General features: G+C 43.8%; 2 protein-coding genes across 2 annotated transcripts in view; both read left to right on the plus strand.

Annotated features, from left to right (window-relative positions):
* Positions 1–26,381, plus strand: part of NRDC (nardilysin convertase) — a 64,154-nt gene that overhangs the window by 10,752 nt on the left and 27,021 nt on the right. The window contains exons 5-17 of the mRNA XM_040360484.1: positions 1,136–1,209; positions 1,302–1,397; positions 3,322–3,444; positions 3,636–3,693; positions 11,034–11,107; positions 13,388–13,457; positions 13,600–13,677; positions 15,210–15,330; positions 15,611–15,669; positions 17,702–17,756; positions 22,055–22,159; positions 24,047–24,170; positions 24,265–24,351. Of these exons, the coding sequence (XP_040216418.1) occupies positions 1,136–1,209; positions 1,302–1,397; positions 3,322–3,444; positions 3,636–3,693; positions 11,034–11,107; positions 13,388–13,457; positions 13,600–13,677; positions 15,210–15,330; positions 15,611–15,669; positions 17,702–17,756; positions 22,055–22,159; positions 24,047–24,170; positions 24,265–24,351 (1,124 nt within the window). The remainder of the gene's footprint in view (positions 1–1,135; positions 1,210–1,301; positions 1,398–3,321; positions 3,445–3,635; positions 3,694–11,033; positions 11,108–13,387; positions 13,458–13,599; positions 13,678–15,209; positions 15,331–15,610; positions 15,670–17,701; positions 17,757–22,054; positions 22,160–24,046; positions 24,171–24,264; positions 24,352–26,381) is intronic.
* Positions 5,575–10,835, plus strand: LOC120945921. The gene is made up of 2 exons (XM_040360485.1): positions 5,575–10,539; positions 10,709–10,835. Exon 1 carries the CDS (start codon positions 7,681–7,683, stop codon positions 10,534–10,536), a length of 2,856 nt encoding a protein of 951 aa, XP_040216419.1. The 5' UTR covers positions 5,575–7,680; the 3' UTR covers positions 10,537–10,539; positions 10,709–10,835.

Genomic DNA, 26,381 nt, shown 5'->3' on the forward strand with positions numbered 1-26,381 from the left:
TTTAATGTTTGGACTATATTACCAGGGTGGTGCTGTGATCATAGCATATCTTGATTTCAGCAAGGCATTTGATACAGTTCCACATAATGATCTAATACAAAAGCTAGGACATGGGTGGTTCAATTGATATGCAGTTCTCTAAAGGATAGATATCAGAGATGGATCGATACTGGGTCCTGGATCGATACTGGGTCCTGGATCGATACTGGGTCCTGGATCGATACTGGGTCCTGGATCGATACTGGGTCCTGGATCGATACTGGGTCCTGGATCGATACTGGGTCCAGGATCGATACTGGGTCCTGTTCTATTTGTTTGTTGGGCAAGTTATGTATTTTTGCTGATGATGCAAAGGTGTGTAATAGGGTTGATATCCCTGGAGGTGTCTGTAAGATGGAACATGATTTGGCATTGCTGGAAGATTGGTTAAAGCAGTGGAGACAGTGGTTCAATATTTCTAAATGTAAAATAATGCACCTTGGGGAAAAAAAATCCCATGAGAGAGTATAAAATAAATTTCACTTGTTGGGCGTTTTGTCTGGCGTTTTACAAGCTTAGTGAGTGAGTGAGAAACTTATATAGCGCAACACATGCGCACTGAATCGCCTCTGGGCGCTTAGCAAGCTTAAAACGTTCAGGTGTGAATGCAGCAACCCTTTTGGTAGGGGAAAACTTCAAGTGAACCTGGTCTAAAATGTTTCCAAGGTTCTTGTGGTGACTACAAGTACCAGTGTTAGCCTTGCACTCTATTGGCGCTAAACCTTGCTGCTTCCATTGTGACAGCAGGCTGGGGATCTTCTCCCCACACCCAACTGTGTCATTCATTCACAGAGTTCTGTAAATGGGGGAACTACAACTACTGTTAGCCATTTTGGCTGATGGCTGATGAGTGCTCCAGGTAGATCATTGATGCTTCCATAATCTGCTGATTATGGATGTAATTCTCTGCAGGCTCCTAATAAAGAAAAATGCAATTTTTTTACCTGCAAAAAAGATTTGTTGTTGTTGTGTATATGTGTGTATATATATATATATATATATATTATAATTTTTTTTTTTTTTTTTTACAAAGATTAACTTGTTTATTTATGTATGTCAGTATTTAGACCTTTTATATCTCCACGTTTCTCCTCAGATGGGCACAGTTCTTCATTGCACCACTGATGGTCAGAGATGCCATTGATCGGGAAGTGCAGGCTGTGGATAGCGGTAAGATTGGTTCTCTGTTTTTTTTTTTATCATTTTCCACCAGTAAACGTACTATATACAAAATATAAACATTTGTGTGTTATTACTTTTAGAATATGAGCTTGCTCGGCCCTCAGACTCTAATCGTAAGGAGATGCTTTTTGGAAGTTTGGCAAAGCCTGGCCATCCAATGGGCAAATTCTTTTGGGGTGAGTTCAACTTCTTAATTATTCTCTTCCCGTCAAAAATATCTTTATTTTCCAAGAAACTGTGACAAATTACAACTTCAAAAAACTTGCTGTGCCTCTTACTAAATACCTGCCTACTTTTCAAAAAGGGGTCATTTGGGGGGGAGGGAGTACTGTCCTGGCTTCCCATGCCTATATATATATATATATATATATATATATATATATATATATATATATATATATATATATATATATATATCACACACACACACCCAGGGGTCAAGTCCTGGGGAAAAAAGTGTGGGAACTCCCACCCAAGATCCACTCCCCCACCAAAAATAAATAAATTATACACTCATATGCATAATTACTAAACCGCATGTGTTTTTTTTTCGATCCACTGTACCTTAGTAATCCTTTATGTTACTGGCCGCTTCCTGTATATGGATTCATCTGGTAGTGTGCGGGTATTCCGTCACTTTCTCAAAAGTTCTTTCTAAATCCCGCGATAACTCGCGACAGACCTCCGCAATGTCTCCTGGGAACAATGATAAAAGCTCCCAGGAGACATTGCGGCATCGAGGAAGTGACGGAATACCCGCACACTACCCGATGAATCCATATACAGGAAGCGGCCAGTAACATAAAGGATTACTAAGGTTCGCCTGCCCCTGACAGTGACTCGAGCTGGGCATCGCCGCTCAGTGAAGGATTGGCTCGGCTGCTCTCAGCTGCTCTAGTCCTGCAAAGGGAACTGCGTTCCTGCTGTGAAAAAAGTGCAGGAACTCCGTTCCCACGCGTTCCCGCAGGACTTGAGCCCTGCACACACCACAGTTTTAACTCTATAACTTTCCTGCAGGTGACTAAACACTGATTTGGGTTGCTTTCACCAAAGAAATGTAGCAGGCCTAAATTTATGAACAAATATAATTGAATTTCAAAATATAACAGAAACTACAACTTTTTTTTTTTTTTTCATTTATTTATTTAACAAACAATAAAAAAAAAAACAGTGGCGATTAACTACTTTCGACCAAATCGCATATCTGGTTCATCATTTGACTTGTGGTTGTACCGGGGTAATGGGGTAGGAATCATCCCGGTACCATTTTTTTTATTTATTTTTTTTTATTTTTTTTTTTAGAGCCAACGGTCAGCTAATAGCAATTTTAGCTAATTAGCCATTCTACTGCTATTACAAGCAGTGGGGAGGGATAGTCTGCCCCCCCCCCCCCCTTTTCCACCGCCTCTGCTTTAAAAAATATATGAGCAAAAAGTAACAAGAAAACAAAAAGTGCCATAAAATGCCTGGTCTTCAAGTGGTTAAATACCACCAAAACAAAGCTCTATTTGTGTGAAAATAATTTATAACATTTTTATTTTGGTACAGGGTTGCATGACCACGCAATTGTCATTCAAAGTGTGACAGCAATGAAAGCTAAAATTGGCCTGGGTAGGAGGGGGGTGAAAGTGGCCTTTATTGAAGTGGTTAATATGTGGCTATTCTACTTAGTGGTGAATTTAGTTGAATAGAGCATATTTCACTCCATAGATGCCACTCCCACTACTCTGACAGGTCTCGTGCATGTATAAGGTCCTCAGCACATACCTAAAGTGGCCATTCTGTTGCTTTAAAAAAAAAAATATATATATATATATATATATATATACACATACATACATACATACATACATACATACATACATACATACATACATACATACATACATACATACATATATTTTATATATATATAATCTTAATCAGTGCTATATTTTATTACTTTGCTTTCCCTGGAACTCTGCGTACACACATGCACAATGAACACTATTGTTTTGCTTTGAGCAACTAAATTCATCCTTATTACTGTTCTAGAGCAGTTCCACATAACTAAGGACATCCATTTATGTGCCAACTTTTTTTTGTGTGTGTTGTTTGCAGGAAATGCACAAACTCTCAAGTATGAACCTGAAGAAAAGAATATAGACACACATGCCCGCCTCAGGGAATTCTACAGAATGTACTACTCAGCCCATTATATGACCCTGGCTGTACAGTCTAATGGTATGTGCTGATAAATGTATGACTGAGCTCACCATACACTATGCCACCTGATTGTATCTTCTTTAGGGCTAACTAAATCAGATTGTCATGTGTATGGCCATTTGAAGATCATAAGCATGTCGCTAAATTTATGAAGTTGAGGTGATATAGTAATTTTTTTTTTTTTTTTTTTTTTTCTGTGACCTCTGTAGAGACCCTGGATACACTAGAAGAATGGGTACGAGAGATCTTCTGCAAAGTTCCATCCAAGTATGTACTGTCAGAAAAGGGGGGCACTGATGGTGTAATGTTGTGTAAAGGTCCTTGTTTACTTTGATTCCCTTCATAATTAGGGATTAATTAAATAATATATACAGATCTTTGCCAATTGCAGGACTTAAAGCAGAATTGTTCAATCAAAACTTTTTGTCAACAGTTTCACCAGACAGGAAAGAAGGGTAAATGTCTAATGGCAACAAAGACAGTTAGTTTTTTATTTTTCTTTATTAGAGCATAAGATGGAGGCTTAAAGTGATAGTAAACTCCTTTTTGCCCATTTTTACCTACATGTAAGCTTATAACAAAACTTGCCTGTAGGTAAAATATCTCCTATACCGTTTTAGAAGCTATTCCGGTGAGCATCAGCCAGTGACGTCACCAGCGCATGCGCTCTGAAGGAACGGCAAAACGCAATATTCCCCCACGCACATGTTCCTATCCCCACCCCTATCCTGGCACCCTAAGGCGTTCTGCCTAAGCAGCCTTATGCCGGCATTAACCCTACCCAAAGTAGTGTGCTCTGCCCCCCACACCCAGGAATGACCTCTGTCCCCCTTCATATAAACACCGCTCTGGACGGAGGCCGGTAGCCAGAGATGCCGGAATTAACAAGCTTGTGATTGGTTGCTAGGACTGCGTTGTGTTCTAGCAACCAATCATCTACCGATTAAAGCAGGGGTTCACTCAAAAAAATAATTCTAACATTACATTGTGCCGAGTTGTGATAATGACATTATGCTGACCTTTTTAACTTCATTGCCGTACATACCGTTTTATCTATATTTTCACAGCGGCTTCCGGGTATGTAATCTGCGGGACTGGGCGTTCCTATTCACATGCTAATTGATTGACATGCTTCCCACCAGCGCATGCAGCGCGTCACGAGTTGCCGAAAGAAGCCGGATTGCGAGTCGGCTCTATACGGCGCCTGCCGACTCGCAATCCGGCTTCTTTCGGCAACTCGTGATGCGCTGTATGCGCCGGTCGGAAGCATGTCAATCAATTAGCATGTGAAAAGGAACGCCCAGTCCCGCAGATTACATACCCGGAAGCTGCGGCGAAAATATAGATAAAACGGTATGTACGGCAATGTAATTAAAAAGGTCAGCATAATGTCATTATCACAACTCGGCTCAATGTAATGTTAGAATTTTTTTTTTTGGGTGAACCCCCGCTTTAACTTGAAAAGGTAACTTGGCCAGATCCCGCTCCAGCCCTCTGTCCTGAGCTGCGCTACCTCCCGCTGTACCACGTGGAAGGATGAGCGTGGTGGAGTAGGCTGAAAGGAAAGACTGGCACCAAATTGGCGGAGGGGGTCGGCAAAGCAGAGAAGTGTTGGCGATCTATCCTGCAGTTGACGAGTAGATCGCGATCTACTGGTTGCTGATCCCCGTTTTTAGATTTAACTGAAATAAGTGAACTGTACGACTTTGCACACCTTTTGCTTTGATAGACTTGTAGTTAGTGATGGTTCAATTGGACTTAACTGAGTTTCTGAGTTTGGCTTGCAGTTCTAGTTTACCCTCCTGATGATTTTTTTTTTCTGCTTGCCTGATGCTGGGTTCTGCACAGTTTAGATGCCAATCCAGTGTTGTACTGCTGAGATCCTCTTCTCCGCAGCCACAGCTCAGGTCCTGTGCCTCCATCTTCTCCTGTGATGTCATCGGGAGGCTGCTGACTCTATTGGGTTCAGGCGCAGCCTCCTGATGAGCTGCTGGGGCCCCCCCACTTCTTTAATTTATGAACTGACTTGCAGTGCTCCTGGTAGGTATCTCCAGTGATATGCATATCCCAGGTGACCCCGGGGGACTGCACGTCATTTTACCCTTTCGTCTTCCAGGACAGCCATGAGATATAGCTCCTCCCTCCGGGACAGGAAACACATTAACCCCAATTATAAAAGGCGGTCCTCCAGGCCTCTTCCTCAGTTTTTTGTGTTTCCTGCCGGATGGGAAGGAGCACATTAGGAACGTTTTTTTGTATAAAGGGCTGAACCTACCTTTTTTTCTTCCCAACAGCACACCTCTGGCCCTAGGGGTAGAGAGTGTAGCTGTACTCACCTCCGCCAGGACTCGGCGAGAGTTGGACCCCGGGTGACGGAGGAGCTCGGTCCCCCAAGCTGCAGCATCCCCTGGCAGCGGTAAGGCGAGAGACGCCAGCAGACCGCGTGCGGTGGAAGGATCTTCCGGATTCGCCAGCGGGAGGCGGGGCTCCTGCGTTCCAAAGAGGGGAAGTGTCGTATTCCCCGGCGGAAGCGCGTCATCAGGGGGCGCCCGGAAACGTCGTTCCGGTTTCAAAAAAGGGCGCGGAGGTGCGGTGAGGGAACCCGGCGCTGGTGTGTGTGTTCGGAGCGCTGAACGAGGACACCAAGAACCATGGAGGCAGCAGTGGCTCATTTGGATCCAGGTTCAACAGGCTCCGGTGCCTCTCAGGTAAGCTTGGTGACAGCACATGGCTTACGCTGGGGGGCGGGGGTCTTACTAGACCCAAATACCCCCCCTTGGTGGTGAACCTAATGGTGGAGGGTTGGCACTTTTCTAGGAACCTTCACAGTGGTGAATAGGGTTTTGGCCAGGTTATAATGAGGTCTATTTTTGTCTGCTTTCTTTAAACAGGTTAAGGTCCATGACAAATCTCAGAACCAGCCTCCTAGAAAGAAATGTGCCGTGTGTGGGACTAAGCTAAGTTCTAATTGGGAAAAGCCGTTATGTCCCGAGTGTGTCAATAGTTTGGTTAAAGATAATGCAGTAACCACTTGTCACCAGATTTTGTCATCTGTGAAGGATGAGATTTCATCTACCTTTCAGTCCTTTAAAGGTCTGATTGACAAGATGCAGGGTCCTCCCTCGTCCCTACCTAGAACCTCTAGTGCTTCTTCTGTTCCTCAGGTTCAGGAGGAAGAAGAATGTAGGGAGAGGACTCCTAGATCAGTTGCTTCCTCCCAGGCAGGTTCAGCATCTGATTCAGAAGGGGAAGAGGATTCCTCCAGGGTGTCTAGATACAAGTTATCATTGGACGATGTTGGGGATCTTCTAAATGCTATTTATGAGACGTTAGAGATCCCAGAAGAACAGGTTCAGCTCTCAAAGCATGACCTTATGTATCAAGGAAATGCTAATAGAACCAGGGTTTTTCCGGTTCATAAATCTTTAATTGATACGATTCTGCGTGAATGGGAACAACCTGAGAAAAGACCTTTCTTTTCTGGTAGCCTTAAAAGGAGATTCCCGTTTGAAGCGGATGTATCACATCCCTGGAACAAAGTTCCTAAGCTGGATGCCCCTTTAGCCAAAGTATCAAGAAAGACTGATCTGGCCTTTGACGATCTGGGTTCCCTTAGGGATCCAATGGACAAGAGGGGAGATTTGTTGTTAAAGAGAGCGTGGGATGCCTCCTCTATAGGTTTAAAGCCAGCCCTCGCAGCTACTTGTGTAGCTAGAAATTTGGAGTGTTGGCTCGCTCAGCTACAAGCACACATTTTAGCTGGTACCTCCAGACAGGAGCTTCTAAAATCCTTTCCGCTCTTAATTAAAGCAGTAGGATTCCTAGCAGATGCCTCAGAGGAATCAGTGAGGTTAGCGGCCAGGTCAGCAGCTCTGGTTAATGCAGCCAGAAGATCTGTATGGCTAAAGACTTGGGCTGGCGATGCCGCCTCAAAATTAAAATTATGCGGATTACCGTTTTCAGGAGACCACTTGTTCGGGGCCGGCCTCCAGGAGGCATTGGAGCGAACTCAAGACAGAAAAAAGGCCTTTCCTGAAAAGAAGAAGAAGACAGAAGGAAAGGGTTTTTTTTCGAGGCTTCAAGGGATCAGGCTTTTGGCAGAACCAAAAGAAAGAGGGTCAGCCCAAAAAGCATTGGACAGGTCAGAAGGGTCGTGGAAGAGGAGGAATCTTGTTCAATCCTCCTCAATCCACCCCAAAGGCCCAGTGACGCCTGGGTCCCGGTGGGGGGAAGGTTGGGGCAGTTCCTCCCACAATGGACCAAGGCAACCTCAAGCCCGTTCATATTAGATCTGATAAAGTTCGGGTACAAACTGGAGTTAACGTCACTGCCTCACCTAAACTTTATGGTTACTCAGCCGCCCAGGGACAGGGCAAAGGCAGAAGCCTTGTTCCTGTCTCTGGGAGAGTTAGTGGATCAAAGAGTCCTAATTCAGGTCCCCCAGGAGGAGCAGGGACAAGGGGTATACTCCCATGTCTTTATAGTAAAAAAACCATCGGGAAAATTCAGGATGATCCTGAACCTCCGACCTCTGAACAAATTTGTGAAGTACAAAAGGTTCAGGATGGAGTCGATCTTTACGGTAACAAGATGTCTGTTCCCAGGGTGTTACATGGCAACCCTGGATCTCAGGGACGCTTACCTGCATATTCCCATACACCCAGATTACCAAAGATTTCTCAGGGTGGCTGTAAGGGTGGATGCAAGGATTCAACATTTCCAGTTCCAAGCTCTCCCCTTTGGGCTATCCTCATCTCCGAGAATCTTTACGAAGGTTCTAGCAGAGGCCCTTGCCCCTCTAAGAGACAAAGCGATCACTGTGATCCCATATCTGGACGATCTGCTGTTCGTTGCAGGATCAGTTCAACAGCTAGAGAAAGATCTGCAGATAGCACAGGATTTTCTCTCCTCACTCGGATGGATTATCAACCGAGACAAATCACAGTTGATCCCATCCCAGGAGGTCGTGTACCTAGGGTACAGGATCTCTTCGGTAGAGAAAAAGATTTATCTCCCCGAAGAGAAGATTGCCAAAGTGAATCAAGCAGTAGCCCTGTTACAGTCCAATCAGCCGACTTCGGTCAGGGAAGTGATGAGGGTGCTGGGATTCATGACATCATGTTTTCCAGCAGTTCCTTGGGCAAGGTTTCACCAACGTCCTTTACAGGAACTTATGCTTCGTCTCTGGAGTGGTCAAAGCCAGGACTTAGAAGTACCGATCCTAATCTCAGACAGAGTAAAAAAGACACTGTGGTGGTGGCGAACACACCACAATCTGAGCAAAGGTCTAGATTGGACCTTCCCTGTGGAAAGAATAGTAACTACAGACGCCAGTGCCTGGGGGTGGGGAGCCCACTTGGAAGAGGAAGTAGCTCAGGGAGCTTGGTCTCCCTCAGAAGCAGGCCGCTCTTCAAACCAAAGGGAGCTCTTGGCGATCCTAAGGACGATCGAGTCATTTCAGAGAAGCATAGTAGGAAGGCACCTGCAAGTTCGCACAGACAACGCAGCGGCTGTCGCGTACTTGAACAAGCAGGGAGGGACAAGAAGTCCTGCTCTTCAGGAGATATCCAGCAGGATCCTCTCCTGGGCAGAAGCCAACTTGTCTTCGCTAACAGCTGTCCACCTAAAGGGCACTCAGAATTTTCTGGCAGATTACTTAAGTCGCCAGCCATTAAGGCAGGACGAGTGGTCCCTGAACGAGGAGGTGTTCTCTCAGATAATACAGAGATGGGGTCTTCCAGAGGTAGATCTGTTTGCTTCCGAACAGAACAGGAAAGTAACACAGTTCTTTTCAATTCACCCAAGAGACCAGGCCTTAAGGATAGATGCCTTTTCCGGTCCTTGGAGGTTCAACATCTGCTACGCTTTCCCTCCAGTGAGGATGATTGCAGCAGTACTTCAAAAATTCCGGACGGAAGAAACAGATCTAATTTTAATCACGCCTTTTTGGCCAAAGAGACCCTGGTTTGCAATTTTGAAGAAACTGAGTGTTCTCCCCCCATTTCACCTTCCAGTCCGGAAGGATTTGATTTCACAGGGTCCAATTCTGCACCCACAGGTAGACAGACTAAACCTAACTGCGTGGTTTCTGAGGAACAGTTATTAAGAGCGCAGGGTTTCTCTGAAAGGGTCATAAAGACCTTGTTGCAGTGCAGGAAACCAGTAACAAGGGCAATTTATGCAAAATACTGGAAGAGATTTTGCTCATGGTTAAAAGAACAGGGTTTGGACCAACCTGGGATTCCAGCTATCTTAGACTTCTTGCAAGCTGGCGTGGAATTAGGGCTCTCCCCTAGCACCTTAAAAGTACAGGTGGCAGCTCTTAGTATCTTTCTACAGGATTCCCTACAGCAGAACCCATTTGTTAAAAGTTTTTTCAAAGCATTGTCAAGATCAAAGCCAGCAAGAGTAACAGCCTGTCCTTCTTGGGATCTTTCTTTGGTGCTTAAGGCACTGTCAGAGAGTCCATTCGAACCTCTGGAGGAATCCGTCCTTAAATGGGTTACACTTAAGACAGTACTTTTGGTAGCAGTCACTTCAGCCAGACGGGTGAGTGAGCTTCAGGCTCTTTCCATTAAGGAACCATTTTTGTTGATTTTTGAGGATAGAATTATTTTGAAAACAGATCCCAGTTTTCTCCCAAAGGTAGTATCCAAATTTCACAGGACACAGGACATTGTCCTACCTTCTTTTTGTTCCACCTCAAGCTCTGAGGTAGCATCCCCAAATTCACTAGATGTCAGGAGATGCCTCTTAATTTATTTAGAAGCTTCCAAGATTTTTAGGAAGTCTGATTCTCTTTTTGTGAATTTTTCGGGAAGTAAAAAAGGACAAAAAGCGTCTAAATCTTCCATTGCTAGATGGATCAGGATGGCAATAGGAAAGGCTTATGAGTTACAGGGCAAACAGGCCCCGTTTGTTAAGGCACACTCAACTAGAGCTGTTTCGAGTTCATGGGCAGAGAGGGCCGGAGCTTCTCCAGAAGAGATTTGCAAGGCGGCAACGTGGTCAAGTTATACTACTTTCGCCAAGCACTATCGCCTGGATTTGATGTCTGAGAAGGATCAGGCATTTGGCAGAAGGGTCCTCCAAGCAGTAGCCCCACCCTGATAAGTAAGTTTCTTGCCAATCATCTCATGGCTGTCCTGGAAGACGAAAGGGTAAAACCGGAGTTAGGCTTACCGGTAACTCTTTTTCCAGGAGTCTTCCAGGACAGCCTGGCTTCCCACCCGGTGTTTATATTATTAACTGGAAGTGGATGTATGTACTGACGGTGTGTTAGTAATTTTATGTCTTTCAGAGCCTTCAGGAATTCTTGGTAATACTGAGGAAGAGGCCTGGAGGACCGCCTTTTATAATTGGGGTTAATGTGTTTCCTGTCCCGGAGGGAGGAGCTATATCTCATGGCTGTCCTGGAAGACTCCTGGAAAAAGAGTTACCGGTAAGCCTAACTCCGGTTTTCCTGGGTGTGGAGGGAGGTGGGGGATCGGAACTGAAATGTAAACAGATTGGCAAATTTTTCTGTGGTGTTAGATTTATCGTATGTATATAGGTCATATTCTGATGGTTTTGAATCCCTGGATAACGTCTTTATACCTTTCTTTTAGCGGCTTACAAAAGCTTGATTTTAGTCACCTGACAGAACCATTTGACACCCCTGGATTTAATTCACTTTATAGAGGTAGGCATTTCTCATTTATTATAAACCAACAATATATTATGGCTCATTTGTGTTTTTTTGGGGGTTTTTTTGTCTGCAAATTCCCGCTCTTGCCCATGTCATGGTGAGCACACTTAACTGTATAAAACAAACCAATACTTGTAGAAACATTGGCAATGCCACTCTTAAACTCCTTCTGAAAATGCTAATTGCAATTCAGTCTTTGGCTTCTATGCTTTTACTGACCTGAAACAAGCATGCAATATGTGAAGTTCAAACTCCTGATCTGAGTGATTCTTCTGTGTCTGTGACTCTAATGATGACAAGTAGCATTTTTAGAAGAAATTCAGCGAAGGCAGCATGTTCTCTTCACTTCCCTTTAACACTGCACAGTCTGTCGATGGTCAATTTGCCCAGTTGTGTTGATTTATTTAAGGAAATCTATTGTCGCAGCCTCTGCTTCTGCGTTGTAGTAGCAAAACAAACGATGGCCTAATACAAGCTTACTTGAAAAATCTTCTCTTTCCGCAACTTCCTGGATTCCCTGCATGCTTTGTAGCTTCTCCTCTACTGTTTCCTTTCCATTTCTAAGGACTACATATCCCATGGTACCTTACTGCCTGCAAGCAGTGATTCCTGTACTGACTCCGCCTCCTAAAAACTCCCCCTCTCAGAACCTCTGCAGTTCAGAAGGCAGGTTCTGTGAAATGTGTGACACAGCAGTCCTACTCACAGGACATAGTGACTACTTGTGGCAGAATTCAGGGAAGTAAATGTGTGGGGATCTTCGCAAACTAAGTTTACAAACTTCATATTAATAGGAGAAAGCTAGAAAAAAATTGATATATGATGTGGAAATTAAAGCGGAAGTTCGACCGAAATTTTTTTTTTTAACATTAGATTTAGGCTTATTATGCGAAGCAGAATCGGGTGTTTATTTTAAAATGAATTCAGCACTTACCGTTTTAGAGATAGATGTTCTCTGTGGCTTCCGGGTATGATCTTCGGGAATGGGCGTTCCTATTTGATTGACAGCCTTCCGACGGTCGCATACAGCGCGTCACCAGTTGCCGAAAGAAGCCGAACATCGGTGTGGCTCTATACGGCGCCTGCGCACCGACGTTCGGCTACTTTCGGGAACTCGTGACGCGATGTATGCGACCGTCGGAAGGCTGTTAATCAAATAGGAACGCCCAGTCCAGCAGCCCATACCCGGAAGTGGCGGGAGAACAGCTATCTCTAAAACGGTAAGTATAGCATTGATTTTAAAATAAACACCCGATTCTGCTTCGCATACTTGGCCTCAATCTAATGTTAAAAAATTATTTTTTTTGGGTGAACCTCCACTTTAATATACTATTTTAAATTTTTGAACATGGATACACTTTAACCTATGTTGTAATTGGCTGGAATGATATTGTGATACATTTTGTAACAGATTTTGAAGCTTCTGTGTAAAAACAAAAAATAAATCCACTGTGATTCTGTCCTCCCTCATACCTATGCATTTATTCCAAGCTGCATTGTCCATTGAAGCAGAATTCTGTCCGAAATATGACTTGTAAGATAAAAATACCCCTAGAATACTCATGCCTCATGCAATGTAACAAAGGTATGCTATAAACCAGGGGTCTCCAAACTATGGTTCTCCAGTTGTTCAGGAACTACAATTCCCATCATGCCTAGTCATGTCTGTGAATGTCAGAGTTTTACAATGCCTCATGGAATGTGTAGTTCCGTAACAGCTGGAGGGCCATACTTTGGAGACCCCTGCTGTAAACGATGCCCAGTTTTCTATTTGTGCAGCATCGTTTTCTTGCTTTGTGAAGTTCCTGCACAGTGCGGCCATCTCCAGTGTGGGCATCTGAAGCCACAGTGTCCTTCATCCTGGATTCCATGCATGCTGGCTACCCAGCATGCACATGCCAATCTCGCGCATGTGCAGTGCGATCTTGGTCAGCTTGCAATGCCAAGCTGACCAAGATTTTTCATAGACGCCAATGTTAAATGTTGCGGGAGCAGTGCCATGCCAAGCTGACCAAGATCTCCCAGGAAATTAGATATAGGCATAAATCAAGTAAGTGAACAGAATTTTTTTTTAAATAAATTTCCAATTTATTTTAAGGATGCACAAGTACTGCCTGGTGAGGAGTAAAACATGTGGGTGGAACTCCGCTTTAAAGTCATAGAACACTAAGAAGAAATATTTTATTCTAATATTTTAGCAACATTCTAGTGTTTTATATTTAAAATGTGTTAACCAAAGCAGCAATGTAATATTTTTTTTTTTTCTCCTTGCAGTTGTCCCAATAAAAAAGGTTCATGCTTTGACTATAACATGGTCCCTTCCTCCCCAGGAAAAGTTTTACAAGTGAGTACTGCCTTGTGTGTGCCCTGCTGGACTGTCCAGCCTTCAACTATTGACAGTGATCTGCTGAAGATCCAGTTGTATCATTCACTGAGTTTCTACTGATCTCTGGTAAACATGTTAAATAATACTTATTTAATTACAGGGTGAAGCCCCTTCACTACATTTCTTGGCTTATTGGTCACGAGGGAAAAGGCAGTATTCTCTCTTTGCTGCGTAAGAAGTAAGTGAAGTAAGGTTACTGTTTGAAGGAAGTGAGAAATGTCGAGGATTATGTGTTGGGCCCCTTTTACACGGGTGGACTGTTTAGGTCCGCTTGTCAGTTTTTTAGGCAGACCTGAACGGACGCTCCATACAGGTCTATGGTGTGACGGATGTCAGCAGTGACATGTCCGCTGAAATCCGATCCACTGAATGCAGAGGGATGGAAACCCTATTTTCCATCCATCTGCCGGATCGGATGAAAATGGACAGGTGGTCCGTTTTTCATCTGATCCCCCTATAAAGGAGAGTGGTATCTGACAGGTCCGTCCCTGCATAGTGGGTGGACCTGTCCTACGCCGGCTCAGTGGGGATCAACGGAGCGATCCCCGCTGAGCAAGTGGAGTCCGTAAAAACGGACAGTGCCGTGTGAAAGGGGCTGAAGGGTTTTTGGTAAGGTGGATTTTTATTACTTGAAATAAAGAAGTGGTAGAGAAGCATAGTGTAGCTAAAAGGTTACAACTAGCCTAGTGGCGATGAGGTTCTGTTTATCACTCCTGGGTTACCACATGAAGTGAGAATGCTTTAGTTAGCAGATTAACTGCTACAGGGCGGCCGCACTGCGCAGGATACCTGGGAAGGTATCGGGCACGAGTGCATGCTGGCGGTAGCTCGCTCCAGCTAATCAGTGGGTCCCGCAGACCTGATGTCACAGCGTTGCACGAGCGCACAATTGTCAGTTAAAGTAACGCAGTGCCGTATTGCAAAAAGATGGCCTGGGTAGAGAAAATATATGGACAGCCGCACTCCAGAAAAAACCTTGACGGTTGCCTTTATTTGTAAAAAAAAATTAAACACTACAAATCACAGCAAAATGAGGGATAAATGCAGCCAACGCGTTTCCCACTATTGGCTAGTGCTTAGTCATTTTCTTTACTTTTGCCTTGTGCATTGCCGGCACCTGGGATTTTCTGAGAGGACATTGATTGGTATAATATATCTATCTGGAGCGGTAACTTCATCTCTCAAAAAAATGGCCTGGTCAGGAAGGGGGGTAAATTTTCCAGAGGTGAAGTGGATAATGGAAGTGGGACTAGTATCTGACTCAGCTGCCCATTATTTGAATTTCCAAGGCTACTTTCATGTTTGTATGTTGCAATCCCAACAGATGACCCCAGTAGAAAAGCTACCAAGGGGTCTCAAAGCGTTCTGATTGACTTAACAGAACTAAGCAAACAGTGGGAACTCTTAGTAGTGTACAAGAAATTTTACATAAATAAAGGAATGCATTTTACCCATATGAGTTATGTGAAATTGGGATTTGTAAGTGAGAATTGGGCCAATATGATGGTTGAAATGCTACTTTTGTTTTTTTTGTGGATGCTGATGGTCTGAATAAGGGAAATGGCATGTTGTACATAAGAGTGGTGAAGAACATATTGCTCGTCATTGAAGAAGCAATAATGCATGTTTGATATTGGAATGCTGGTTTTATTATGTAGATGAGGGAATTCGGCCAGGACGTATCATCTATTGTGTTTGCTCCCCTTTCAGGTGTTGGGCTCTGGCTCTGTTTGGAGGTAACAGTGAGACTGGGTTTGAGCAAAACACAACATATTCAGTCTTCAGCATTTCCATAACACTGACAGATGCAGGATATGAACACTTCTATGAGGTATGATTATAAAACTAGAGCCATGTGCAATACATTTGACCTTTTTAGTGTTTACATTTTTGCTACATTTTCCTTCTCCTCCTTTTTGTTCTACTTGCCAACATATGAAAGGCTTTTCTTTGTTATGTTTGGACTTTTTTTTACCCTTTTGAGGTCTTGAAGGGTCGCTGTTTGATCTGAACTTTTGGCTCAGCATATCTAATCTTCTTTTAAAAAAAAATATATGGATGTGGTAATTGCATGGCTAATATGGATCTAATGTTTTTGTCTTTGTACATAGGTTACGCACATTGTGTTCCAGTATATCAAAATGCTGCAACAGCTGGGTCCACAAGAAAGGTGAATATGTGTACAGAACTTATAGTAGGACGTGTGAAGGAAAAAGTCAGTGAAGCTGTTGTATTATTATTGGCGTGATTTCCAACTTTTGCAGGACAATACCTATGGCATATCCACCCTGGCCTCACAGGCCTTGTCCCAGTAAAGATCACATATTTTATGGGGCAGATTCTCGTACAATTGCATGGGCGCAGCGTATGTGAGATACGCTACGCCGCTGTAACTTACTTTTCGAAGCTTTGAATCCAGAAAGAATTTGCGCCGTAAGTTACGGCAGCATAGTGTATCTCTCGCGGCGTAATGGCGCGGAATTCAAATGCGGCGAGTAGGGGGCGTGTTTCAATTAAATGAAGCGCGTTTTTTTTTTTTCTTCCCCTCTTTATCGCTCTGATCCCCCCCCCTTTTTTTTTTCTTCCCCCTTTCTCTCCCCCCCACCCTTCTACTGCTCACTTCTTGGGGCCAGTTCCATATCCACTAAAAATGCATAAATCCCGAAAATAAGCTCTTTAGGCCCCTTTCAGACGTCCGCTCCGCCTGTCCGTTATTACAAGTCCTTTAACGGACTTGTAATACATCCCTATGGGATCGCGTCCGTTAGCGGATGGAGCATCCGCTAACGTCCGCGTCCGTCGGGATCCGGTTTTCGGACGGAAGAAAACCCTATTTTTCTTCCGTCCGGCGGAACGGAACTGATGCAGACGGACAGACGGTCCATCTGCATCCGGTTCCCCATAGGGCAGAGCGGAGCTGAGACAGGGCGGTCTCTGCACTGTGTGCGGGGACCGCCCTATCTGCCGACAGCTCAGCGGGGATCCCCGCTGAGCCGACGGAGACACACGGAGCGGACCCAGAAACGGTCCGCTCCGTGTGAAAGAGCCCTAAGGCTTAAGCACTATTTTACTGGATACCCGCCTACCTACAAGCTATGAGTGTTCAGGAATACTGGTTTACAGGAGTTTATCCGTACAGCAGCCCCACCGGTGATTAGGACAATGTTTCTCATCTCCAGTCATCCCGAAGGCGGGGTCCTGATCACCAATATCGTTGGTCAATTCAGGTAGCAGATTACCGACTCACCTAATAGGGTGGTGTTCCTTATCAAAACAGGAGAAGTAGACAAAATAAAAGGGGAGTGGGAATAGGACCCAAGGCAAGGACACCTTGGGTCCTATCCCCAAGGCGCCCCAATAGGTAATGTTTTCAGGCTTTCCATTATTTTTCGCAGGTGATTTGATCAGTTTTTTAATGCCTTAGTAATTGCCACAGCTATTTCATCTGAGGGAAATCCTGAAAACATGACCTGTTGGAGCGTCTTGAGAACTGGAGTAGAGAAACACTGGATTGGAGAGTTGTCTCTTAAAGTGTTACTAAACACACAACAGTAAAATCAGTCTGTATTTGCAGTAAAGCGTGCTTGTTATACTCACTGTGAAACCTAAGGGGTTAATCCTCTGCATTGTGTAAAAAGGCTGTTTGATAATGTCTCCTCTGATCCTTCCCTTCTTCCAGTGTCTCCAACTATACTTCGGATAGTACAGAGGGGAGGGGAAAAACTACACATGCTCAATTTGATGTGTATTGCTAGAGTTTTTTTTTTTGGGGGAGAGTGCATGTGATCAGCACAGGGCCAATCGGCACTGTCCAGACAGAGGGCCAGGTACTGTTGCCTTATAGAACAGTCAGAGCAGAATGAAAACTCCTCCTACAAGCTTTAACCAGACACTGATAGAAGTCACAAGACTGCTAATGAGAAAATGTATTTAGCAGTTTATAGTTCCTAAAACTATTGCATTTCCATGTTCTGTGTACTGTGGGAGAGCAGATATAGTGAATGCAGAGTCCTGGGTTTAGGAACATTTTAAGAGACTGAAAAGATGACCCTGTTCTTGATGTGGTCTTTGTCTTCTGGTTCTTTTTATAATGACACATGTGAATGTTTTTGTCCTTTCTGTTACAACGGCTGTTTTTCTGTTGTGCTTTGCTGAAGAGCGAAATAATAAATCTTTAAATCCTACATTTTTTCATTTTTCAGGATTTTCCAGGAAATCCAGAAGATTGAAGCCAATGAGTTTCACTATCAGGAACAGGTATTCGTTCTGATGCAACAATATGGACAATTATTTTGTTATTTTTTAGTTAAAGTGAGCTTGCTGTGGATTTGTAGTAAAAAATAAAATAAAATAATCAACCCCAGTGCTTAAATGTGATGCAAATATGTACCTTTTTAGAGCCGGCTCACACTGAGGCAGCACGACTTCGGGGGCGACTCGGCAAGGCGATCTGCCCACGACTTCAGAGGCGACTTGCAAAATTACTTCTGTATTGAAGTCAGTGGGGTAGATTCAGGTAGTGCCGCGCACTTTTTACGGAGGCGCTGCGTTGCGTTTTTATGCTACGCCTCCGTAAATTACTTGCGCTACGCTTGATTCAGGAAGCAGTAGCTCCGTAATTTGCGGAGGCGCTCCATAAAAATGGCCGGCGTAAGCGCGCGTAATTTAAATGATCCCGTAGGGGGCGTGGATCATTAAAATTAGGCGCGTTCCCGCGCCGAACGTAGTGCGCATGCTCCGTCGGGAAACTTTCCAGACGTGCATTTCGGCAAATGACGTCGCAAGGACGTCATTTGCTTCAAAGTGAACGTAAATGGCGTCCAGCGCCATTCACGATTCACTTACGCAAACGAAGTAAAATTTAAAATTTGCGACGCGGGAACGACGGGTATACTTAGCATTGGCTGCCCCTGCTAATAGCAGGAGCAGCCTTACGCAGAACCCGACGAACGCAAACGACGTAAAATGCATACGCAGGGCTCGCGTAGGGTTGTGAATCGGCGTTAGTATGCAATTTGCATACTATACGCTGACCACTACGGGAACGCCACCTAGCGGCCAACGTAAGAATGCAGCCTACGATACGACGGCATAAGAGCCTTATGCCAGTCATATCTTAGGCTGCAGTCAGCGTATCGAGCTCTCTGAATCAGGAGCAGTCGATACGCCGGCGCAACTAAGCAATTGCGCTGCGTAACTATGGTTACGCAGACGCAATTGCTTTCTGAATCTACCCCAATGCAAGTCGCCCCCAAAGTCGTACAAAAACCTTTTTCTAAGTCGGAGCGACTTGAGTTGCTCCTATTAGAACGGCTCCATAGTACAGAGCAGAGTCGCCCCTGTGTGAACTGGCTCTCGGTTTTCGCCAGACTGTTCTGGTGCAGCCCAGGAACTAACAAACTAGACCACACTCTGTAGCAAGGGCTGAAGACTTTGACGCTTCAGTAGCCTTTGTAAGTCTCCTTCCTCCAGCATCTTACCATAAAGTGCCATAGCAGCCAACAGAGAGCTGCCACATTGGACAGCATAATAATATGGGGCTATACTGAAGGTAAAGAAGTTAAGTGTCTGGATTGCAGAGTGAAGCTGTGCTTTGTGGTGCCTCTGTTTCTATTGCCATTGAGTATTCTTTAGAGGCTCATGGGATCTTTTAACCTCTAATTTGAAATTAAAATGTAATTTAAAAAGCTCAGCAGACAGATGTTTGTTTGTGATTGGATGAGGTTTTGCTTCATTTAGGGTTTGACTGACTCGTCGCTTGGAGTATCCGGGTGTTTTTTCCTGGACGTGTTTCTTTTCAGACTCCCGGGGGGAATAGGCGTTCCTATGAAGAGGTGTAGATGATTGACGTGCGGCTAAGGCGCGTCACGCGTTCCGAAAATAGCCGGACTGGGACTCGGCTCTATACGGCGCTATACGGCGCCTGCGCACAGACTAGGAGCCGACTGCGCAGGCGCCGTATATAGCCGAGTCCCAGTTCGGCTATTTTCGGAACGTGTGACGCGCCTTAGCTGCACGTCAATCATCTAGCCTCTTCATAGGAGCGCCTATTCCCCGCGGGAGTCTGAAAAGAAAAACAACAATTAAATGGTATGTACAGCAAAAAAAAACAGCATACTGTACATGTCGGCAGAATGCTGGATGGAATGATATATAATTGTTTTAGGGTGAACCTCCGCTTTAACTCAAGGGAAAGCGTGTCATAGAAAAGCCACCAAAAATTCCATAAAATCACTTAGATCCAGATATAAATCTTAATTATGTGGATATTCTGAGTGAAGGCAAAAAGCCTGACAGTCTCTCAAATTCTGTACATTTAAATATAGTTTATTGTAAGAGAAACATCTTGATTAAAAGGTCTGCAAACCCAGTGATGATGATCTACTGTCTGCAATCTAGGTGGCTCAAACAGACCTTTTGTTCAAGTTTATAGTCTCAGTTAGGTTTAAAGTTCACCTTTACACCATCCCTGTCAGGAGAGCACACAGTGATTATTGCTAGCGGTTATAGCCGCTGGCAATAATCACATGTAAAATCAGACAGACTGGTTGTACCCAAGTCAATCGCTGGATCGACTTGGGTACAAGCAGCCTGGTGATAGAAGATTTGAACCATCTATGGCCGGCTTAAGAGAATTTTTTTGGCATCAGCACTTGGGCTGCTTTTGGATGTCCTGAAGGTTAAAGACTGTGTCCACAATGGATGAGGAAGAAAATATAATTTCTGTACTCGCCATAAAATCCTTTTCTTGGAGTTGGTGAGGGACACAGCCCGCTACTCTGTGTTTTTTATAATGTTCTCAGGACTGCTCTGCTAGAAAACTCAGTCATGCTGGTAGTAGCAGTATACGTCTTTTCCAGTGTTCGATCCTCCTGTAGGTGGCAGTATGATCCAAAATGTAAAGGCTTCCTGTGTCCTTCAATGGGATTCCATAAAAATTATTGTATGTTGAGTGCAAGAATACTATTATTGTACCTCTTGCACAGCGTTGCATTAGCCAGCTTAAGATTTTAATGAAAAAGTCAGTAAATATGAGGGTTCTTCAAAAAGTTTCTTTCACTTTTTTTTAAACTCTTTTTATTAAGAGTTTTAAAAACAAATTGCATCCCCGTAGTTATGGGGAGCCTCTCTGGGCCCCTGGATCCTGACGGTATCACTCACGCCTAAATTTACTACTGTTGTGTTGGCGCTCGTTTTTTCCTGTTTCGTGTCTTTTATTTTTGCCCTTCTTATGAGCGAATACCTGTTCCAACTTCAATACTAGCCCCTACGTGGGCAGAACTGTTGCATATTAACCACTTCATTACTGGGCACTTAAACCCCCTTCCTGCCCAGACCAATTTTCAGCTTTCAGCGCTGACGCATTTTGAATGACAATTGCGCGGTCATACAACATTGTATCCAAATTATATTTTTATCATTTTTTTCCCACAAATAGAGTTTTCTATTGGTGGTATTTGATCATCTCTGCGATTTTTATTTTTTGCGCTATAAACAAAAAAAAGACAAACATTTTGGAAAAAAACACAATATATTTTACTTTTTACGTTATAATAATATCCCAATTTTAAAAAATTTAAATAAAAATTTTTTTTTTTCTCAGTTTAGGCCGATACATATTCTTTTACATATTTTTGTTAAAAAAAAAAAATCGCAATAAGCGTATATTGATTGGTTTGCGCAAAAGTTATAGCGCCTACAAGATAGGGGATAGATTTTATGAATTTTTTTATATTTTATTTTTTACTAGTAATGGCGGCGATCTGCGATTAATTTTTTTTTGGTCAGGCCTGCGATATTGCCGCGGACATATCGGACACTTTTGACACATTTTTGGGACCATTCACATTTACACAGCGATTAGTGCTATAAAAATGCACTGATTACTGTATAAATGTGACTGGCATGGAAGGGGTTAACACTAGGGGGTGAGGAAGGGGTTAAATGTATTCCATGGGTGTGATTCTTACTGTGTGGGGGGAGGGGACTGACTGGCGGAGGTGACCTATGCTGTGTCCCTATGTACAAGGGACACAGCATCGGTCTCCTCTCTCCCTGACAAGACGTGGAGCTGTGCGTTTACACACAGAGCTCCACGTCCCTGCTGTCACTACTGATCGTGGGTTCCTGGCGGACATCGCGCCCGCCAGGCACGTGCATCGGCATCTCAGCGATGCGCCGGGCTCAGTTTTCCCCCGCAGCGCGTGCAGGGAATGCAAATAAAAGGACGTCTAGGGACGTCCACCCGGCAGTTGAGAGCCGCGCTGTGGACGTCTTTCGTCTACAGCGCGGGTCTCAAGTGGTTAACCACTTGTTAAAAATGAATAAAAATCAATTGAAGCAGAAAAACAAATGACATCACTTTTCTATTTTGCAATGCATCGTGCCAACTTTTTAATGCAATCAGCAAACCTCCTCCCACCCTCATCATTTCCAACGAATTATAAAAGTGCAGAAACTTTTTGAAAACCCCTCGTAGTTGGCTAATATGATGATATGGTGTGACATTTAAAGCAATGTTCTCTTCTTTTTGTTTTTCTTAATCATCTGTTTAGACTGATCCCATTGAGTTTGTAGAGAATATTTGTGAGAACATGCAACTATTTCCCAAAGAAGATTTCCTAACTGGAGACCAGCTGCTCTTTGAATACCACCCTGATGTAAGTGTCTTCAGCAGAAATCACTAATTTCTCATATAAGCTTTAACAGGTTATTGTCATTTCAAGCCATTTACAATATATTTCAATCTCCAGTTAATATTAAATAATACCGGGTAATCTTGCCTTGAAGGTCCCTGTGTATGCGCCTCCTCTTATAGGATGATATCGCTCTGTCTGAGTTGTCCTCCGGCTTTGTCACCCTGTCATTTGTTCTCTCATTGGAGACTAAAAGCAGCCAATCTGGCGCACATTTCTCAGGAATGTTCCGGTGTTGTCGTCACTGGGAAACCGGCCTTGAGAATCGACATGCAGCTAATGCTGCAGTTGATATAGAGAGAGAAAGTAGCTGCAGAGAGGTCGCAGGAGATCGGTAGTGGCGAGAAGCAAAAAAGGATCAAAGCAATACTTTATAGGGAAAAAAAAAAAACAGAACAACATGGAAATTTTTTGTTTTATGTACAGTGCTTTAAGAATTTATATATGCTTTTCAGGTACTTTTAGAAAAGCAAGTTAAGTTTAAGTTTCAGGGCTCTTTCACATGGAGCCAGTCCACTACGACTAGAAGGGAACTAATCAGCAGATCCCCTGCTGAATCAGGGCCGACTAGGACGGGACAATAGAGGAGCAGAGAGCGGGGGGAGGTGCGGGCTGAGCGCTCTGCCTCTTTTGTACAAAGTACTTTACAGTGCTCGCTGCCTCATTTAGCACAGGAGTTAACAGAGGATCGCACAGATCTGAATGTAGAGGAAGGAGAGTTGCTGGGAGGGGAGAGAGAGCACAACCAACACCTCCTACTGGCTCTCTCTTCCTTTCTACTTCTGTCACTACTGTAGGGACAGAATTGGTGCTAGAAAGAGGGAGTCTTGGGGTGGGGTGGGGTGGGATTGTGGTCTGTTTTTGGAGTGGGTGATGAGATTGTGCTAGGAGTGGGAGATTTTTTGGGGAGGGGGGGGGGTTGTGCTGGGAGGGTGATTTGGGTGGGAGGGGGGCTTTAGGGGGGTTATGCTGGGAGGGAGATTTGGGGTGGGGGGAGGGTTACAACCTACAGACAACTGAACTCTGCCTCAGAGTACATTTTAGGGCTTGTTCACACCAGGAGAAATGCGTTGTGCAAAACCTCATGTTTTCCCATATCACACTAAAATGTGCTGCCTTTTGCAGACGAGTGTGGGGGCCATAAATTTTTAACTAACCCCCGCCCCCCCCCCCCCACGTATCTAGCAAATGCACATACGTTTGTGCCTGCTAAAACACATGGTACCATAGTGCTATGTGTTTTGGTGTTATGCAATTTTAGAAATCACGGCAGCACCCTTTTGCGTGTTTCACACACACAGAGCAACTCATTTAAAAAAAATGTGCCGCGTTGGAGAACGTGCAAAAAAACATGTGGATGCATCTCCTGATTTGAATGAGCCCTCAGACTGGTGTGCCCCGGATTGTGCACGATTCTAAAGGGAGCCTTGACTGAAATAATGGTTGCTGTAGATCGGGGATATGCAATTAGCGGACCTCCAGCTGTTGCAGAACTACGAATCCCATGAGGCATAGCAAGACTCTGACAGCCACAAGCATGACACCCAGATTCAGAGGCATGATGGGACTTGTAGTTTTGCAACAGCTGGAGGTCCGCTAATTGCATATCCCTGCTGTAGATGATCTACTTGGGATTTATGTGGTAGTTTTAGGCGATTGCTTTGCTTGCATAAAGAACTTTTTCTTTTGCTATAGTAGGGCTAGCATTATGACGAGGTCTAACAACACCCGAGAAGAAGAGGGCTGCATGCAAATCTTATGTTCAGTGAATTTTTTCTGATAACCGTTGGTTCAGTCTGTAGGAAAAAAGCAGAAGACTTGTAATATATGTCCACTTCTTGTCACGTTCAGGTAATTGCCGATGCTCTTCGAGGCCTTACTCCTGATAAAGCAAATCTGTTGCTTCTTTCTCCTGCCAATGAGGGAAAGTGTGACCTGAAGGAGAAATGGTTTGGCACTCAGTACAATGTTGAAGGTAACACTCTTGGAGGTCATGTTAAAAAACATTCCTTCTATACTCTCCTTAATCCTGAGCATCTACTTGTAATAACTCATTATTTTGTTTACAGGCATCAGTTCACAATGGAAAGATCTGTGGGCCACCGACTTCCCATTAAATGCAGACCTCCATCTTCCAGCAGAAAACAAGTTCATCGGTCAGTGTGCAGTGAAAACTCCTGTTGACTTTATTAAACAATAATAGTATGGCATAAAAATATGATTAATGCTGCGTACACACGATCGGAATTTCCGACAACAAATGTTCGATGTTAGCTTTTGGTCGGATATTCCGACCGCGTCTAGGCTCCATCGGACATTTGCTGTCGGAATTTCCGACAACAAATGTTTGAGAGCTGGCTCTCAATTTTTCCCGACAACAAAAGTTTTTGTCGGAAATTCCGATCGTGTGTTTGCAATTCCGATGCACATAAATCCTACGCATGTTTGGAATCAATTTGACGCTTGCTCGGAATCAGCGAACTTCATTTTTCTCGGCTCGTTGTAGTGTTTGTACGTCGCGTTTTTGACGGTCAGAATTTCCGACATTTGTGTGACCCTGTGTATGAAACACCAGTTTGAGCCAACATTCCGTCGGAAAAAAATCCACGGTTTTGTTGTCGGAATGTCCGATCGTGTGTACGTGGCATAATACTGTCCTATACTCGCTGTAGTATTTCTAGTTCAGCTTGAAAATGAAATCCCCCCTCCATTAAACCGGTAGTAAACTGCTAAATAAAAACCTGCAAGACCATCGCATAATGTGCATAAGGCACATTATGAAATGCTTACCTTAGATCTAAGCCCACACAGCGGTGCCTGGTCACCGCTAAGGGGGCGGACGTGTTTCCCCAGCATTTCATTCAGGTTTGCAAGCTCCTTCGCTGTGAGTGGCCAGAGCCACAATGACGTCACTCTTGCGCATGCACGCGGCAGCCCTCCGTTCCTGCAAGATACGCTGGACCTTCAGAGTGCATGCGCCGCTGATGTCAGCGGCTGCATGCAGGGTGAATATCTCCTAAATCATACAGGTTATTATACGCTTAACGCTAGGTACAAATAAGAAAGCGGGGTATACAACCGCTTTAACTAGTTCAGCTCTTTGAATGTACAACATATGTCTAAAGGGTGAAGGGTTTAGCACAAGCTGATGGCATCGGAGGGCTTCAAAATGGTAGGCGGGAGAAGACGGGGGACTACTACTATAGGCAAGAAAGGACTATACTCCTTTTTTTTTTTTTTTTTTTTTTTTAAGAAATTTACAAAATATTTAATATTGAAAAAAGGGTCGCTACAAAACATAATATACAAAGATGTGTCCTAACTTTAACCCTGATTTTTAACATTTACCATATAATTCATTATATTTTCCTCTGCCTCTCTTCCCCCTCCCCCTTCCCCTTTTTCCTGATCTTTAAAATAGTCTGTTCTGTTACCTTCTCAAATCATGCGCTATAAAGAGATACTTGCAGAACTCATGTAGATATAACTATGTGTATCCAAAAATTCAAGGGACACATAGTCAAATATAATCTAAATGAGAATGTCCTTCTGAGTTCAATGACAATATGATCTCCACTTGCTCCACTTGCTACAGTGGCACTAATGTTGCCAATATCCAGAATACAAGTATCCTTCCCCTATCTGCTAGGGATAATGATTTAAATCTTTTTATGTTGTTTTGTGTTTTGTTTTTTGTTTGTTTGTCCAGATGTATGTGTCAATTTTGATATTGCACGTATTTAAGGGTTGTTTGATATACACATAAGAAATCTAGCCAACAAAAACATTTATTTTTATATATATATATATATATATATATATATATATATATATATATATATATATATATATATATATATATGCTTAACATTATGTTAGTTCCCACTTTTTGTAAATAATCGTTCAATTTGAGAACTACAAACACGGCTACTTATACATATACCCTGAAGGAACCTGTTAGACAACATGGAGAGTATACGATTTAATCAACAACACTCTCACCCATGATGGAGACTGTATAGTCTGAAGATGTGGGCGTGCACCGGATGGTACAAAAGGAGTGATGCACGGCCCCTTCTCCAACGTCCAGACGAAGCTACGTGACTCTGTTGTGAAACGCGTTGACGTCACAGCATCCGGACGTTTGACACACCCTCTGTCAGTTTAGGTCGGAAGCACGTTGGCT

The sequence above is a fragment of the Rana temporaria genome, chromosome 7, assembly GCF_905171775.1.
Source record: "Rana temporaria chromosome 7, aRanTem1.1, whole genome shotgun sequence".
NCBI lineage: Eukaryota > Metazoa > Chordata > Amphibia > Anura > Ranidae > Rana > Rana temporaria.

Excerpts from the sequence above, each read along its gene's own strand:
- LOC120945921 (XM_040360485.1), top strand. The coding sequence starts at position 7,681 with ATGGACCAAGGCAACCTCAAGCCCGTTCATATTAGATCTGATAAAGTT.